This window comes from Xiphophorus maculatus, chromosome 7 (genome assembly GCF_002775205.1).
Source record: "Xiphophorus maculatus strain JP 163 A chromosome 7, X_maculatus-5.0-male, whole genome shotgun sequence".
Taxonomy (NCBI): domain Eukaryota; kingdom Metazoa; phylum Chordata; class Actinopteri; order Cyprinodontiformes; family Poeciliidae; genus Xiphophorus; species Xiphophorus maculatus.
The window spans coordinates 5,534,513-5,548,762 of NC_036449.1; the positions used below are offsets into that span (position 1 = coordinate 5,534,513).

Consider the following 14,250-nt stretch of genomic DNA (forward strand, 5'->3'; position numbering starts at 1 on the left):
AACATTTCAACAGAAAGAGAACAACATTAAAACAACAAAGCTTGTGAATAAACAAGAGGTCTCACTTTAACCTAAACTGCTGGCCTGGGTCTGGTCCAGGTTTGCTTAAAATGTCTTTATTCAGTGACGTTTTCTGAAGTGGAGAGACTAGTAGCTTTAACATATGACTCAGGTAAAGGTAAAATGCTTTGTGCAGCAGAATTTCTCCTAAAAGTATTTTCCCCAAAGCGGTACTCAAGTAAATGAGTAAATGTAACTAATGACGACCAATGCCATGACAGCAGAGATTAAGTGCAAAACTATGGCTATGAAAAATTCATCTGCACTCAGAACTACAGGAGATTTTAATTTAAAGCAAGTTTTTAAACAGCAGAATTACGTAAAAGCTCTAGATGAAAATGTATTTCTGACAACCAGTCTAAACATTTCTCAACACGGCCATCATACAGAAACCCCATGAAACGAGGTCTGAGGTCTTATGAACAAACCTGATGCCTGAAGTGCCAGGAATGAAAAAAGAAAACACCAGAAGAAATGTTCAAAATGAATTTTTGAAATATTTAGTGTCAAGGAGATGAAAGAAAGTGAGCATTTCTTTTATTTTGACAGATGAGACAAAGGACAAAAATCATCCCACATGTAAAAATCTTCTTTACACTGTCAAATCAGTGTTATAGAAGATTAAGAGGAAAGTTGTAAATGTCCCTAATTTAATTAACATGAGGTTAATCATGTTTCCAGTTTCACCTACCATCCAGACCTGATTACTGCCAGAAATTTCAAATAGAGAAATCACTATAATATAACCTGTCTGACAACATGAAGTAGGGTAAAAACAAAACCCAAACATAATCTAAAGAAATTCAAGAACTGAGTCTTTGACATGTAGAAATCTGGAATTGGTAACAAACCAATTTAGGAAGTTTACTTGACTCCACAGAAAGGGCTCTTATCCATAAATTGAGAAATCATGAAAACGTTGGAAAACCACTTCTGATCAAAAGAAACACAAAAACACATCCTGCCTGCCCCCAAAAAACATTTTCTTTCTCTTCCTGATTCCCAAGCCTTTGGTGAGGATCTTCTTCTGACCGGAGGAGAGAATAGTCAAATCTTGCAAGTGTGGCCCATTACATCTGACTTGGTACTAACAGAGCTGGATTAAAATTTCACCAGTGGACTGCAGCAATTTCCAGCAAACACCTTTTAAAAGGTAAGAACATTAACGTTCATATACTTCAATAATGAGTAAGAATAGTAAGACTCTATCCAATATGTCAAAATGAGGAAGGTAGGCATCTAATCATTCGTAACCATGGAGAAAGTACACCATCACGTAGCTTAGCATGTACGGAAAAATAGGTTAACATCTAGACTTTTGTACCCTTTCGGGTACGTTGTAATGGGAAATGCGGTTTATGACCTAATTGCATAAATCATTTGACGTGTTCTCAGGTAGATTTGATCAAATCAACAAACATTTCAGAAAGGAGAATGTATGGACCGGTTTGTAAGCTATTCCAACTTTTGTAAATATCTCCATCTATCAGCCTCAACTAGGGGTTCTAGCTTGACTTGTACAAGTAAGTGATCATGGCTATTCTGGCAAAAATAACAATCACATTTGCTCTGTTCAATATTCCTGTCCCTCACTTCTGATGCCTGTCATGGCGGATAAACATGATTAGGTGACGTAGTAGCACTAAGTCATTAATTGTGTGGACATCTTTTTAAGTCTTTATAAAATGTTTGCATTTTTTAAGACTTTATAGTTGGTGTTCAGGTATTAATCTAACAACCTTTCATGTAACATATAATTATCAAGTCATATTTTCAAATTTCCTGTCAACTTGAAACATTTTTTAACTCAAAAACACGACGGGCCGCTGGATGAATGACTGACCCAACCACCAGACTTGGCCAGTTTTCTGGGGGAAAACTTGCTACTAATGCCACTGTCATGAACAATAATTAATTTTGCACAAAATGCAGAACTCTTAACATAATAAACTGATTTTTGCTCACTGAACGTGTGAATTTATGACTTAAATCCATTATTTTACACCTCTTTTATGTTACTTGTTGGCATCTTATTGTTGTGCATTCAAAGACATAACTTTAAATTTACAAAATATACAAGAAAATGTTAAATAGAATAGTAATAAACCTGTAACCCCCCCAAATCCAGATCAAAATTAAACAGTTTCAAACCAAACTTTAATGGCATTTAAAGGTTTTCCTATGTTTACTCCTTATTAAAGTGCACAAATCTGCGTACGGATCACAAACGTTGCTGTAAAAGTATAATGGATGCACAATGAGCCGTACCGACTCACTCGTCGCTTCAACTTAAAGCTTGTTACCATGCCAACATCTCTTCAAGGACTAGTCTCTGAAGTCCATGGTGGCCAGAAAAGCTCTTTAAAGAGTCCTTCGATATCAAACAGTCAACAGTCTGACTTTTTTTCAGACTCTCTGCTGCATTCGACTACTTTCCTCATGTGCAGCACTTTGAAACTATTAGTCTGTCTCACTTTTTCTTTTCTGTTTTCGTAACTACGTTGCCTACTGCAATGAATGTCACTTACATCATTCTTGACGGTCACTTAGAGATTGAAAAATACAGATATGTCTATTTTGTCTTCATGTTTACAAGTTATGTTTTGATCCTGTCCAGCAATTCCACAGTGTTTTGCCTGATTGTGATCCACAGAAACCTCCATGAGCCCATGTATGTTTTCATTGCTGCTCTGCTGATGAACTCCATGCTTTTCAGCACCGTGGTCTACCCGAAGCTTTTGATCGACTTTATATCTGAAAAACAGATCATAGCTTATGAAGCGTGTCTCTTTCAGATGTATTTATTCTATTCATTAAGTGGCTCTGAATTCTTGCTGTTGGCTGCCATGTCTTATGACAGATATGTGTCCATATGTAAACCTCTACAATATCCAACCATTATGAGAAAAAGAAAAGTGACTGTTCTCCTCGTTTTATCTTGGCTCGTGCCTGCCTGCCATCTTGCTGTGCCGGCCGTGTTATATGCCCAGTTAAAACTCTGCAGCTTTACTTTGAAAGGTATTTTTTGCAACAGCTCAGTAAATTATAACTTCTGTGTGTATTCAAGAGCGCTTTATATTTATGGCCTGGTAATTCTGTTCGATCTCAGCATTCTTCCAATGGTTTTCATACTGTTCACTTACACAGTGATCATCATAGTGGCCTGTAGGAGCGGTGGGGATGTGAGGAAAAAAGCAGCACAGACATGTTTACCTCACCTGCTGGTTTTATTAAACTATTCCTGTTTGCTCACTTACGACGTGATTATTGTCAGACTGAAGTCTGAGATTTCAAAGACTGTGAGTTTTGTGATGACGCTGCAAATAATAATGTACAGTCCTCTTTTTAACCCAGTCGTATATGGACTGAAAATGAAAGAAATTTACAAACACCTGAAGCGGTTGCTCTGTCACGCCAGAGGAAAATAATAGCGGCTTTAAGCTTTCATCGTTTTTGCCTTTCGATGGGAGGCTTTAGTTTTGACTCCCACACTGTCTAACTGATCATTTCTGTCTTTTTAAAATCTGTGGGTAACGTTTACTGTCAAAGAGTACCAGTGTCTCTCTGATTCATCGGAAAGCTTCTTATGTTCCTGCTAGTCGTTCTCTCTCTAGTTTTATTTCAAAGCCGGAGACAACGTGGCACCATGAAGACGACATCTGTAGCAGCTCAAATGGACGTTCTAGCTGAGGAAAAGATACTTTCATTGTTTCACATTTTACATTGTGTGGAAATACAAAATGAGTGACATGATTTCTCTTCTATGAAGGTAGAAAAATAACGTTCAGCCTCTTGTGCTTTTGCTGTTTTGTCTTTTATCTTAAATACATTTTTAAAATTTTTCAAATATTTTAATTAAGTCCCATCCTTGTGTAGATTTTATCTCAGAATATTTTACAAAAGGTACTGTTTAATATTTGTTTCCAAAACAAAACTACTACTAGAAGATGTGTTCTTCTCATTGTGACAAAAATATTTGCTGCACATATTAATGGCTTTGTTGAAAGCGTGCTGCCAAATTTTATTGTAAAAGAGCTTTTTTCTTCTTAACAATAAAAGTCTCACAAAATTTGTCATGTTCCCTGAACTTTTTCACATTTTGAATGGACTCAGACCAACACAAGGCCTGCGTCGGTCATCAGGAGTGTTTTCAGACTGAAATCTATCAGAGGGGGGAAAGTCTTTCTCTTTATTTTTGAGGTATAATAACATATTTTATAGAAAGTAATGATGTATGTAAGATATGACTGTATTGCAATTAAAATATTGACACCTTGGTTAAAGCTGCAGTAAGTAACCCTCATAAAAAAAATGCTTTTTGCAATTTGTGTTTTCAAGATTTTCTTCCATCCAGCTGAAACAATCTTCTCCATTAAAACGATAAACAATCCACTCAACTGCATATAGGCACACTCACTGCAGAAAGCTCCACCATGTTGACATTTTTTTTTTTAATTTTCTGCAGAACAGCTAATCAATCCAGTAAAATAATGGGAGAAACTACTTGTAATCTGAGTTTAACTGTTTGGACGTCACTGATTGCACTCACTATATTTGAAAGAATGATCAAAGGAGAAATGTACAGGGAGCATCCACTGTAAAATTGCCCAGAATAAGATTCTTCTTTTTTTTTTTTTTACAAAAATTACATTACATTTCAATCATCCGATATTTTATATTGAGTTGTAGTGTATTGTTGTTGTGAAGAAGTTTAATTTAACATGATACTATGTGCTGTGAGAGCTACACCATCTAGACTAGCTCCTTCAGACTAGCCAGCAGCAATTAGCAAACACCTGACAGAACTGAGCATCTGCTGAGCTCCTTATAGGAGCTACTTCTCAGTGCTACACTGGTAAAATGTTTTTAAAGGGATAATAGAGGAGACACAAGCTCAATCTCAAGGCATTAAATTACATAGTTAAATTTTTTTAAAGTCATTTTTCATTTCACATTTTTCTGATAATTGAAGGTATAATGTTTTGGCCTTTCATTGTAAATACATTTTTAATTGTTCTACATATCTCAATTATCAATGCATGCCTTTGGTGGTGTTGTATATAGGAATGTCTTTGGGCTAAAATAAATGAAAAGATAAATTCTCAAAATCTCTTCTTTGTGTAGCTTATTTTAAATATAACTTCTTAAAATACGCCATGAAAAATATTACGTGGAATTGTTGACGTTTACATTTTGCGTGCTCCAGGGGGCGCCACTGCTTCCGGTGATTCAGCAGATTTGTGTTTTTTCCTGACGACGTCAGAACTTCCGCTCGATATGACTTGCGGTGATCTCGGCTTTGTTTTTTTTTTTCCAAATAGCCAAAACATATTAATTATGACTGAACCGTTCAGGCCCTTCTTATAAAAATTTTTATTTGCTGTATTTTCCTTTTTTTCCTCCATTTCCAGCGGTCTTTTCTCCTTCTTTGTTACCTGAGGTAAGAGGCCACACCAACATTAGCCGTTAGCTTGACTGGCTGCTCTATTCCAGCCACATAATTGGTTCATATTTTAACGAAGGATAAATGGAGGAATGTAGGAGTGTAAGAGTACAAACATTTCAACAGAAAGAGAACAACATTAAAACAACAAAGCTTGTGAATAAACAAGAGGTCTCACTTTAACCTAAACTGCTGGCCTGGGTCTGGTCCAGGTTTGCTTAAAATGTCTTTATTCAGTGACGTTTTCTGAAGTGGAGAGACTAGTAGCTTTAACATATGACTCAGGTAAAGGTAAAAGGCTTTGTGCAGCAGAATTTCTCCTAAAAGTATTTTCCCCAAAACGGTACTCAAGTAAATGAGTAAATGTAACTAATGACGACCAATGCCATGACAGCAGAGATTAAGTGCAAAACTATGGCTATGAAAAATTCATCTGCACTCAGAACTACAGGAGATTTTAATTTAAAGCAAGTTTTTAAACAGCAGAATTACGTAAAAGCTCTAGATGAAAATGTATTTCTGACAACCAGTCTAAACATTTCTCAACACGGCCATCATACAGAAACCCCATGAAACGAGGTCTGAGGTCTTATGAACAAACCTGATGCCTGAAGTGCCAGGAATGAAAAAAGAAAACACCAGAAGAAATGTTCAAAATGAATTTTTGAAATATTAAGTGTCAAGGAGATGAAAGAAGGGAGCATTTCTTTTATTTTGACAGGTGAGACAAAGGACAAAAATCCTCCCACATGTAAAAATCTTCTTTACACTGTCAAATCAGTGTTATAGAAGATTAAAAGGAAAGTTGTAAATATCCCTAATTTAATTAATCATGTTTCCAGTTTCACCTACCATCCAGACCTGATTACTGCCAGAAATTTAAAATAGAGAAATCACTACAATATAACCGGTCTGACAACATGAAGTAGGGTAAAAACAAAACCCAAACATAATCTAAAGAAATTCAAGAACTGAGTCTTTGACATGTAGAAATCTGGAATTGGTAACAAACCAATTTAGGAAGTTTACTTGACTCCACAGAAAGGGCTCTTATCCATAAATTGAGAAATCATGAAAGCGTTGGAAAGCCACTTCTGATCAAAAGAAACACAAAAACACATCCTGCCTGCCCCCAAAAACCATTTTCTTTCTCTTCCTGATTCCCAAGCCTTTGGTGAGGATCTTCTTCTGACCGGAGGAGAGAATAGTCAAATCTTGCAAGTGTGGCCCATTACATCTGACTTGGTACTAACAGAGCTGGATTAAAATTTCACCAGTGGACTGCAGCAATTTCCAGCAAACACCTTTTAAAAGGTAAGAACATTAACGTTCATATACTTCAATAATGAGTAAGAATAGTAAGACTCTATCCAATATGGCAAAATGAGGAAGGTAGGCATCTAATCATTCGTAACCATGGAGAAAGTACACCATCACGTAGCTTAGCATGTACGGAAAAATAGGTTAACATCTAGACTTTTGTACCCTTTCGGGTACGGTGTAATGGGAAATGCTGTTTATGACCTAATTGCATAAATCATTTGATGTGTTCTCAGGTAGATTTGATCAAATCAACAAACATTTCAGAAAGGAGAATGTATGGACCGGTTTGTAAGCTATTCCAACTTTTGTAAATATCGCCGTCTATCAGCCTCAACTAGGGGTTCTAGCTTGACTTGTACAAGTGGAAGCCATGGCTATTCTGGCAAAAATAACAATCACATTTGCTCTGTTCAATATTCCTGTCCCTCACTTCTGATGCCTGTCATGGCGGATAAACATGATTAGATGACGTAGTAGCACTAAGTCATTAATTGTGTGGACATCTTTTTAAGTCTTTATAAAATGTTTGCATTTTTTAAGACTTTATAGTTGGTGTTCAGGTATTAATCTAACAATCTTTCATGTAACACATAATTATCAAGCGATATTTTCAAATTTCCTGTCAACTTGAAACATTTTTTAACTCAAAAACACGACGGGCCGCTGGATGAATGACTGACCCAACCACCAGACTTGGCCAGTTTTCTGGGGGAAAACTTGCTACTAAAGCCACTGTCATGAACAATAATTAATTTTGCACAAAATGCAGAACTCTTAACATAATAAATTGATTTTTGCTCACTGAACGTGTGAATTTATGACTTAAATCCATTATTTTACACCTCTTTTATGTTACTTGTTGGCATCTTATTGTTGTGCATTCAAAGACAAAACTTTAAATTTACAAAATATACAAGAAAATGTTAAATAGAATAGTAATAAACCTGTGACCCCCCCAAATCCAGATCAAAATTAAACAGTTTCAAACCAAACTTTAATGGCATTTAAAGGTTTTCCTATGTTTACTCCTTATTAAAGTGCACAAATCTGCGTACGGATCACAAACGTTGCTGTAAAAGTATAATGGATGCACAATGAGCCGTACCGACTCACTTGTCGCTTCAACTTAAAGCTTGTTACCATGCCAACATCTCTTCAAGGACTAGTCTCTGAAGTCCATGGTGGCCAGAAAAGCTCTTTAAAGAGTCCTTCGATATCAAACAGTCAACAGTCTGACTTTTTTTCAGACTCTCTGCTGCATTCGACTACTTTCCTCATGTGCAGCACTTTGAAACTATTAGTCTGTCTCACTTTTTCTTTTCTGTTTTCGTAACTACGTTGCCTACTGCAATGAATGTCACTTACATCACTCTTGACGGTCACTTAGAGATTGAAAAATACAGATATGTCTATTTTGTCTTCATGTTTACAAGTTATGTTTTGATCCTGTCCAGCAATTCCACAGTGTTTTGCCTGATTGTGATCCACAGAAACCTCCATGAGCCCATGTATGTTTTCATTGCTGCTCTGCTGATGAACTCCATGCTTTTCAGCACCGTGGTCTACCCGAAGCTTTTGATCGACTTTATATCTGAAAAACAGATCATAACTTATGAAGCTTGTATCTTCCAGATGTTTTTATTCTATTCATCAAGTGGTTCTGAATTTTTACTGTTGGCTGCCATGGCTTATGACAGATATGTGTCCATATGTAAACCTCTGCAATATCCAACCATTATGAGAAAAAGAAAAGTGACTGTTCTCCTCGTTTTATCTTGGCTCGTGCCTGCCTGCCATCTTGTTGTGCCGGCCGTTGGATATTCCCAGTTAAAACTCTGCAGCTTTACTTTGAAAGGCATTTACTGCAACAGCTCAGTAAATTATAACTTCTGTGTGACTTCAAGAGCGCTTTATATTTATGGTCTAGTGATTCTGTTCAATTTCAGCATTCTTCCAATGGTTTTCATACTGTTCACTTACACAGTGATCATCATAGTGGCCTGTAGGAGCGGTGGGGATGTGAGGAAAAAAGCAGCACAGACGTGTTTACCTCACCTGCTGGTTTTATTAAACTATTCCTGTTTGCTCACTTACGACGTGATTATTGTCAGACTGAAGTCTGAGATTTCAAAGACTGTGAGTTTTGTGATGACGCTGCAAATAATAATGTACAGTCCTCTTTTTAACCCAGTCGTATATGGACTGAAAATGAAAGAAATTTACAAACACCTGAAGCGGTTGCTCTGTCACGCCAGAGGAAAATAATAGCGGCTTTAAGCTTTCATCGTTTTTGCCTTTCGATGGGAGGCTTTAGTTTTGACTCCTACACTGTCTAACTGATCATTTCTGTCTTTTTAAAATCTGTGGGTAACGTTTACTGTCAAAGAGTACCAGTGTCTCTCTGATTCATCGGAAAGCTTCTTATGTTCCTGCTAGTCGTTCTCTCTCTAGTTTTATTTCAAAGCCGGAGACAACGTGGCACCATGAAGACGACATCTGTAGCAGCTCAAATGGACGTTCTAGCTGAGGAAAAGATACTTTCATTGTTTCACATTTTACATTGTGAAGAAATACAAAATGAGTGACATGATTTCTCTCCTATGCAGGTAAAAAAAATAACGTTCAGCCTCTTGTGCTTTTGCTGTTTTGTCTTTTATCTTAAAAACATTTTTAAAACTTTTCAAATATTTTAATTAAGTCCCATCCTTGTGTAGATTTTATCTCAGAATATTTTACAAAAGGTACTGTTTAATATTTGTTTCCAAAACAAAACTACTACTAGAAGATGTGTTCTTCTCATTGTGACAAAAATATTTGCTGCACATATTAACGGCTTTGTTGAAAGCGTGCTGCCAAATTTTATTGTAAAAGAGCTTTTTTCTTCTTAACAATAAAAGTCTCACAAAATTTGTCATGTTCCCTGAACTTTTTCACATTTTGAATGGACTCAGACCAACACAAGGCCTGCGTCGGTCATCAGGAGCGTTTTCAGGCTGAAATCTATCAGAGGGGGAAAAGCCTTTCTCTTTATTTTTGAGGTATAATAACATATTTTATAGAAAGTAATGATGTATGTAAGATATGACTGTATTGCAATTAAAATACTGACACCTTGGTTAAAGCTGCAGTAAGTAACCCTCATAAAAAAAATGCTTTTTGCAATTTGTGTTTTCAAGATTTTCTTCCATCCAGCTGAAACAATCTTCTCCATTAAAACGATAAACAATCCACTCAACTGCATATAGGCACACTCACTGCAGAAAGCTCCACCATGTTGACATTATTTTTTTTTATTTTCTGCAGAACAGCTAATCAATCCAGTAAAATAATGGGAGAAACTACTTGTAATCTGAGTTTAACTGTTTGGACGTCACTGATTGCACTCACTATATTTGAAAGAATGATCAAAGGAGAAATGTACAGGGAGCATCCACTGTAAAATTGCCCAGAATAAGATTCTTTTTTTTTTTTTTTACAAAAATTACATTACATTTCAATCATCTGATATTTTATATTGAGTTGTAGTGTATTGTTGTTGTGAAGAAGTTTAATTTAACATGATACTATGTGCTGTGAGAGCTACACCATCTAGACTAGCTCCTTCAGACTAGCCAGCAGCAATTAGCAAACACCTGACAGAACTGAGCATCTGCTGAGCTCATTATAGGAGCTACTTCTCAGTGCTACACTGGTAAAATGTTTTAAAGGGATAATAGAGGAGACACAAGCTCAATCTCAAGGCATTAAATTACATAGTTAAATTTCTTTTAAGTCATTTTTGATATATATTTAACATTTTTCTGACAATTGAAGGTAACATAGCTACTTGATTGTGCTATAAAATGGCACTTTGTGCCTGGAAAACAAGTAATACTGCCCCTTAAAGAAGAAATGAATAAAAGCTGTTTAAGTCTTTTGATGCTTTCTTCACGTCTGATCAGAAAGCAGCAGGTCAAACAAGCCAGATTCTGCAGCATCCACCAACATATAACCACTGCACTTGTTTTTATTGTTTAGTTTTTGATAAAAACTGATTTATTTTTCCCTCATATTTACAGTTTCACTGGAATCCCAAATGGATTTAAGTTGGGTAGAGATATGTAGTAAGCATGTGTTAGTGTGGTTGCATATGAGACTCAGCATGAAGGAATATTAACCCTTTAGGTATAAACAGCACAACAGCAACTGCTACTTTGTGAAATATCATTTTTTACTGCGTGAAACAATTTCACAGACCTGAATCATTGTTCCTCAGTAATACGTTTTCACACTTCTACACACCTGGAGTTGTTGGCGTGCCAACAGCTCCACTTGGAATAGACTGAAGTCCGTAGTGGTTAAAGGAGCGACTTTAAATAGGTGATCTTACTCTGTGTCCTTTCAGAGCGTACAGGGGAACGGTGACCTGCACACGAACCAGACACCAGAAGAATTGTTTTGTTTCTCATGAGCAACATTTTAGACAGTAAACTTGTCTCATTTTCTTATTTCTGTCTGCTTTTAATCATCTTGCTTGCTGATTGTAACATGAATGTGACATACATTAATCTCAGTGGCCATGTGGAGTTGGAAAAATATCGCTATGTTTATTTCTCCATCATGGTCATAGCTTATATTTTGATCCTGTCCAGCAACTTTACAGTCGTTTGTCTGGTTGTGATTCACAAGAGCCTCCATGAGCCCATGTATATCTTTATTGCTGCTTTGTTGATCAACTCCATTCTTTTCAGTTCTTCTATCTACCCAAAGCTTTTGATTGACTTCTTATCAGAGAAGCAGATTGTGTCTTACGAGGCTTGTCTCATTCAGGCATTTACATTTTACACTCTAAGCTGTTCAGAATACTTGCTGCTAGCAGCCATGGCTTTTGACAGATTTGTGTCAATAAGTAGACCTCTGCAATATCATATGATCATGAGAAAAAGAACAGTGAGTGTTTTCCTTGTTCTAGCTTGGTTTGTACCTGTTTGTCACATTGTTGTGCCCTTCATTGGAAATGCCAATTCCAAGCTCTGCAGCTTCACTTTGAGAGGCATTTTCTGCAACAATTCAGTGCATCATCTTTTCTGTGTGGCTTCAAGAGCTTTGCTGACGTACGGCCTAGTTGCTCTGTTCAACATTGCTGTTTTTCCCATGGTTTTCATATTGTTCACTTACACAGTTATACTGATAGTGGCCTATAGAAGTTGTGGGGATGTGAGGAAAAAAGCAGCACAGACGTGTTTACCTCACCTGCTGGTGTTAATCAACTACTCCTCTTTGTTTGCTTATGACATAATTATTGTGAGACTGGAATCTGACATTTCAAAGGCTGTACGGTTTGTGATGACGATGTGTATAATAATGTGCAGTCCTCTTTTTAATCCAGTCATTTACGGACTGAAAATGAAAGAAATCTATAAACACCTGAGAAGGTTGTTCTCCCAAACGAGGGGAAAGTGACTGTTTGTTTTAAGGTTTTGTCATTTTTTGCCTTCTCTTTTTTAAGCCCTATATATTACATTGTTATACGTAAATATTACCTATCTTTGGTGTGATTCTCAGATTTGTTTACTGAGTACAGCAATGCTATTCATATTAGTCACTGTGTCTCAAATATTTATAATAATGGAAAAAAAACTGTTTGCCTTAATATGAAATTTTTTTGATCTGAATTGGTTGATCAATAAAGCTAAAGAAAGTTTGTTTATTTTATATAATGTTTTGGCCTTTCATTGTAAATACATTTTTAATTGTTCTACATATCTCAATTATTAATGCATGCCTTTGGTGGTGTTGTATATAGGAATGTCTTTGGGCTAAAATAAATGAAAAGATAAATTCTCAAAATCTCTTCTTTGTGTAGCTTATTACTTCTTAAAATACGCCATGAAAAATATTACGTGGAATTGTTTACGTTTACATTTTGCGTGCTCCAGGGGGCGCCACTGCTTCGGGTGATTCAGCAGATTTGTGTTTTTTCCTGACGACGTCAGAACTTCCGCTCGATATGACTTGCGGTGATCTCGGCTTTGTTTTTTTTTAAATAGCCAAAACACATTAATTATGACTGAACCGTTCAGGCCCTTCTTATAAAAAATTTTATTTCCCGTATTTTCCCTTTTTTTCAACATTTCCAGCGGTCTTTTCTCATTCTTTGTTACCTGAGGTAAGAGGCCACACCAACATTAGCCGTTAGCTTGACTGGCTGCTCTATAGAGCTTTGGAACTGACGTCACTGTGTGTCCCGTTTACGTCTCGCGCAAGTCGCTCGGCGCCATCTTTTGAGGCCAAAGACCAAAACAAACTTTATTCTGGCGTTTTCATTGTGTTACCAGCCGCATCGAGGTTGTTTTCAAGTTAGATTTTGGATTTTCGCGCTCCGCGGAGTAGGTGGCCTTTAGCTCAAGGTTGATCCGATTTATGAACGCTAATTCCGGCCAGCTGTTCTCTACCGCTCCCTACCGCTACCGTTCTCTACATAAAGCCTTGGAGGCTCATGTTGAGACCGTAAATTTCCGAACCAAACACTCCTGTAAATAAATGCCTTGTGACCAACTGATTCAAAAAAGTGATAATTCATGCTATTACACGAGACACACTATCTTCTATTAAAATTTTAAGTCATATTCAATATTTAAAATAATTTTAATATTAAATGTTTTCTTCAATAGCTTCCAAATCGTGTGCCCAATTAACTCAAAATCATTGTGAAATTGTTCTTTTAGACTGTATAGATGAAGCACACTCATTTTTATTACATTTTGACCCCTTTTTAATTTTTTTATTTTATGTTTTAAAAATTTTTTTAAAAATATTTCATAAAATGTATTATCTCAGATGACCATCACATTTGTTACCTGTAATGTTCAATTACATAAAATTCTAGGACAGGATATATTTCATTATATGTTCACTTCTTACCTGAAATATGTTAAATACAACAAATATTTACTTAAAGTGTGATCTATTCATGACATTTACTTGTCACCTTTATTGTTTACTCTGAAATGTTTAATTACACATTAAATGTTTAAAGATGGGCTCTTTCATCTGGTTTGATTGTTTACATTAAATGTTTACTGCAAAATGTCTGATTATATAATTGTTTACTTTAATCACATAAAATGTTTATTTAAAAATATAATCTTTCATTACATGTATGTTACCTGAAATATTTTAAATATTACCTTTGTACTTAAAATGTGATTCATTTCATCACCTGTTTACATGCAACTTGAAGAGCTTGAATCAAACGTTTCATGAATGTTTATCACATTAAATTATTAAATGACAGAAAACAGCCACTTCCAACTGAACACATATTTCAACACAAATGGTTCCTGTTCCTCTTCAGAGTGAGCAGCCTTGCTGAGCTCCTCTCCTGGGGTTTCCTCCTCAGCCTCTCTAACTTGCTCCTCTTCTACAGCCTCCGCTGCTGTGTT

At 36.2% G+C, this 14,250-nt stretch overlaps 3 protein-coding genes across 3 annotated transcripts; all 3 read left to right on the top strand.

Moving 5' to 3' along the window:
• Nucleotides 1-1,315: 1,315 nt before the first annotated feature.
• On the top strand, nt 1,316-3,488 carry LOC111609270 (olfactory receptor 11A1-like). Its single transcript, XM_023336597.1, has 2 exons — nt 1,316-1,324; nt 2,508-3,488. Exons 1-2 carry the CDS (start codon nt 1,316-1,318, stop codon nt 3,486-3,488), a joined length of 990 nt encoding a protein of 329 aa, XP_023192365.1.
• A 3,398-nt stretch (nt 3,489-6,886) lies between these two features.
• Nucleotides 6,887-9,091, top strand: LOC111609271 (olfactory receptor 11A1-like). Its single transcript, XM_023336598.1, has 2 exons — nt 6,887-6,895; nt 8,111-9,091. The coding sequence occupies exons 1-2, from the start codon at nt 6,887-6,889 to the stop codon at nt 9,089-9,091; spliced, it is 990 nt and encodes a 329-aa protein (XP_023192366.1).
• A 2,262-nt stretch (nt 9,092-11,353) lies between these two features.
• LOC111609367 (olfactory receptor 52E2-like) lies at nt 11,354-12,268 on the top strand. The gene has a single exon (XM_023337500.1). It carries the CDS (start codon nt 11,354-11,356, stop codon nt 12,266-12,268), a length of 915 nt encoding a protein of 304 aa, XP_023193268.1.
• Nucleotides 12,269-14,250: the final 1,982 nt, after the last annotated feature.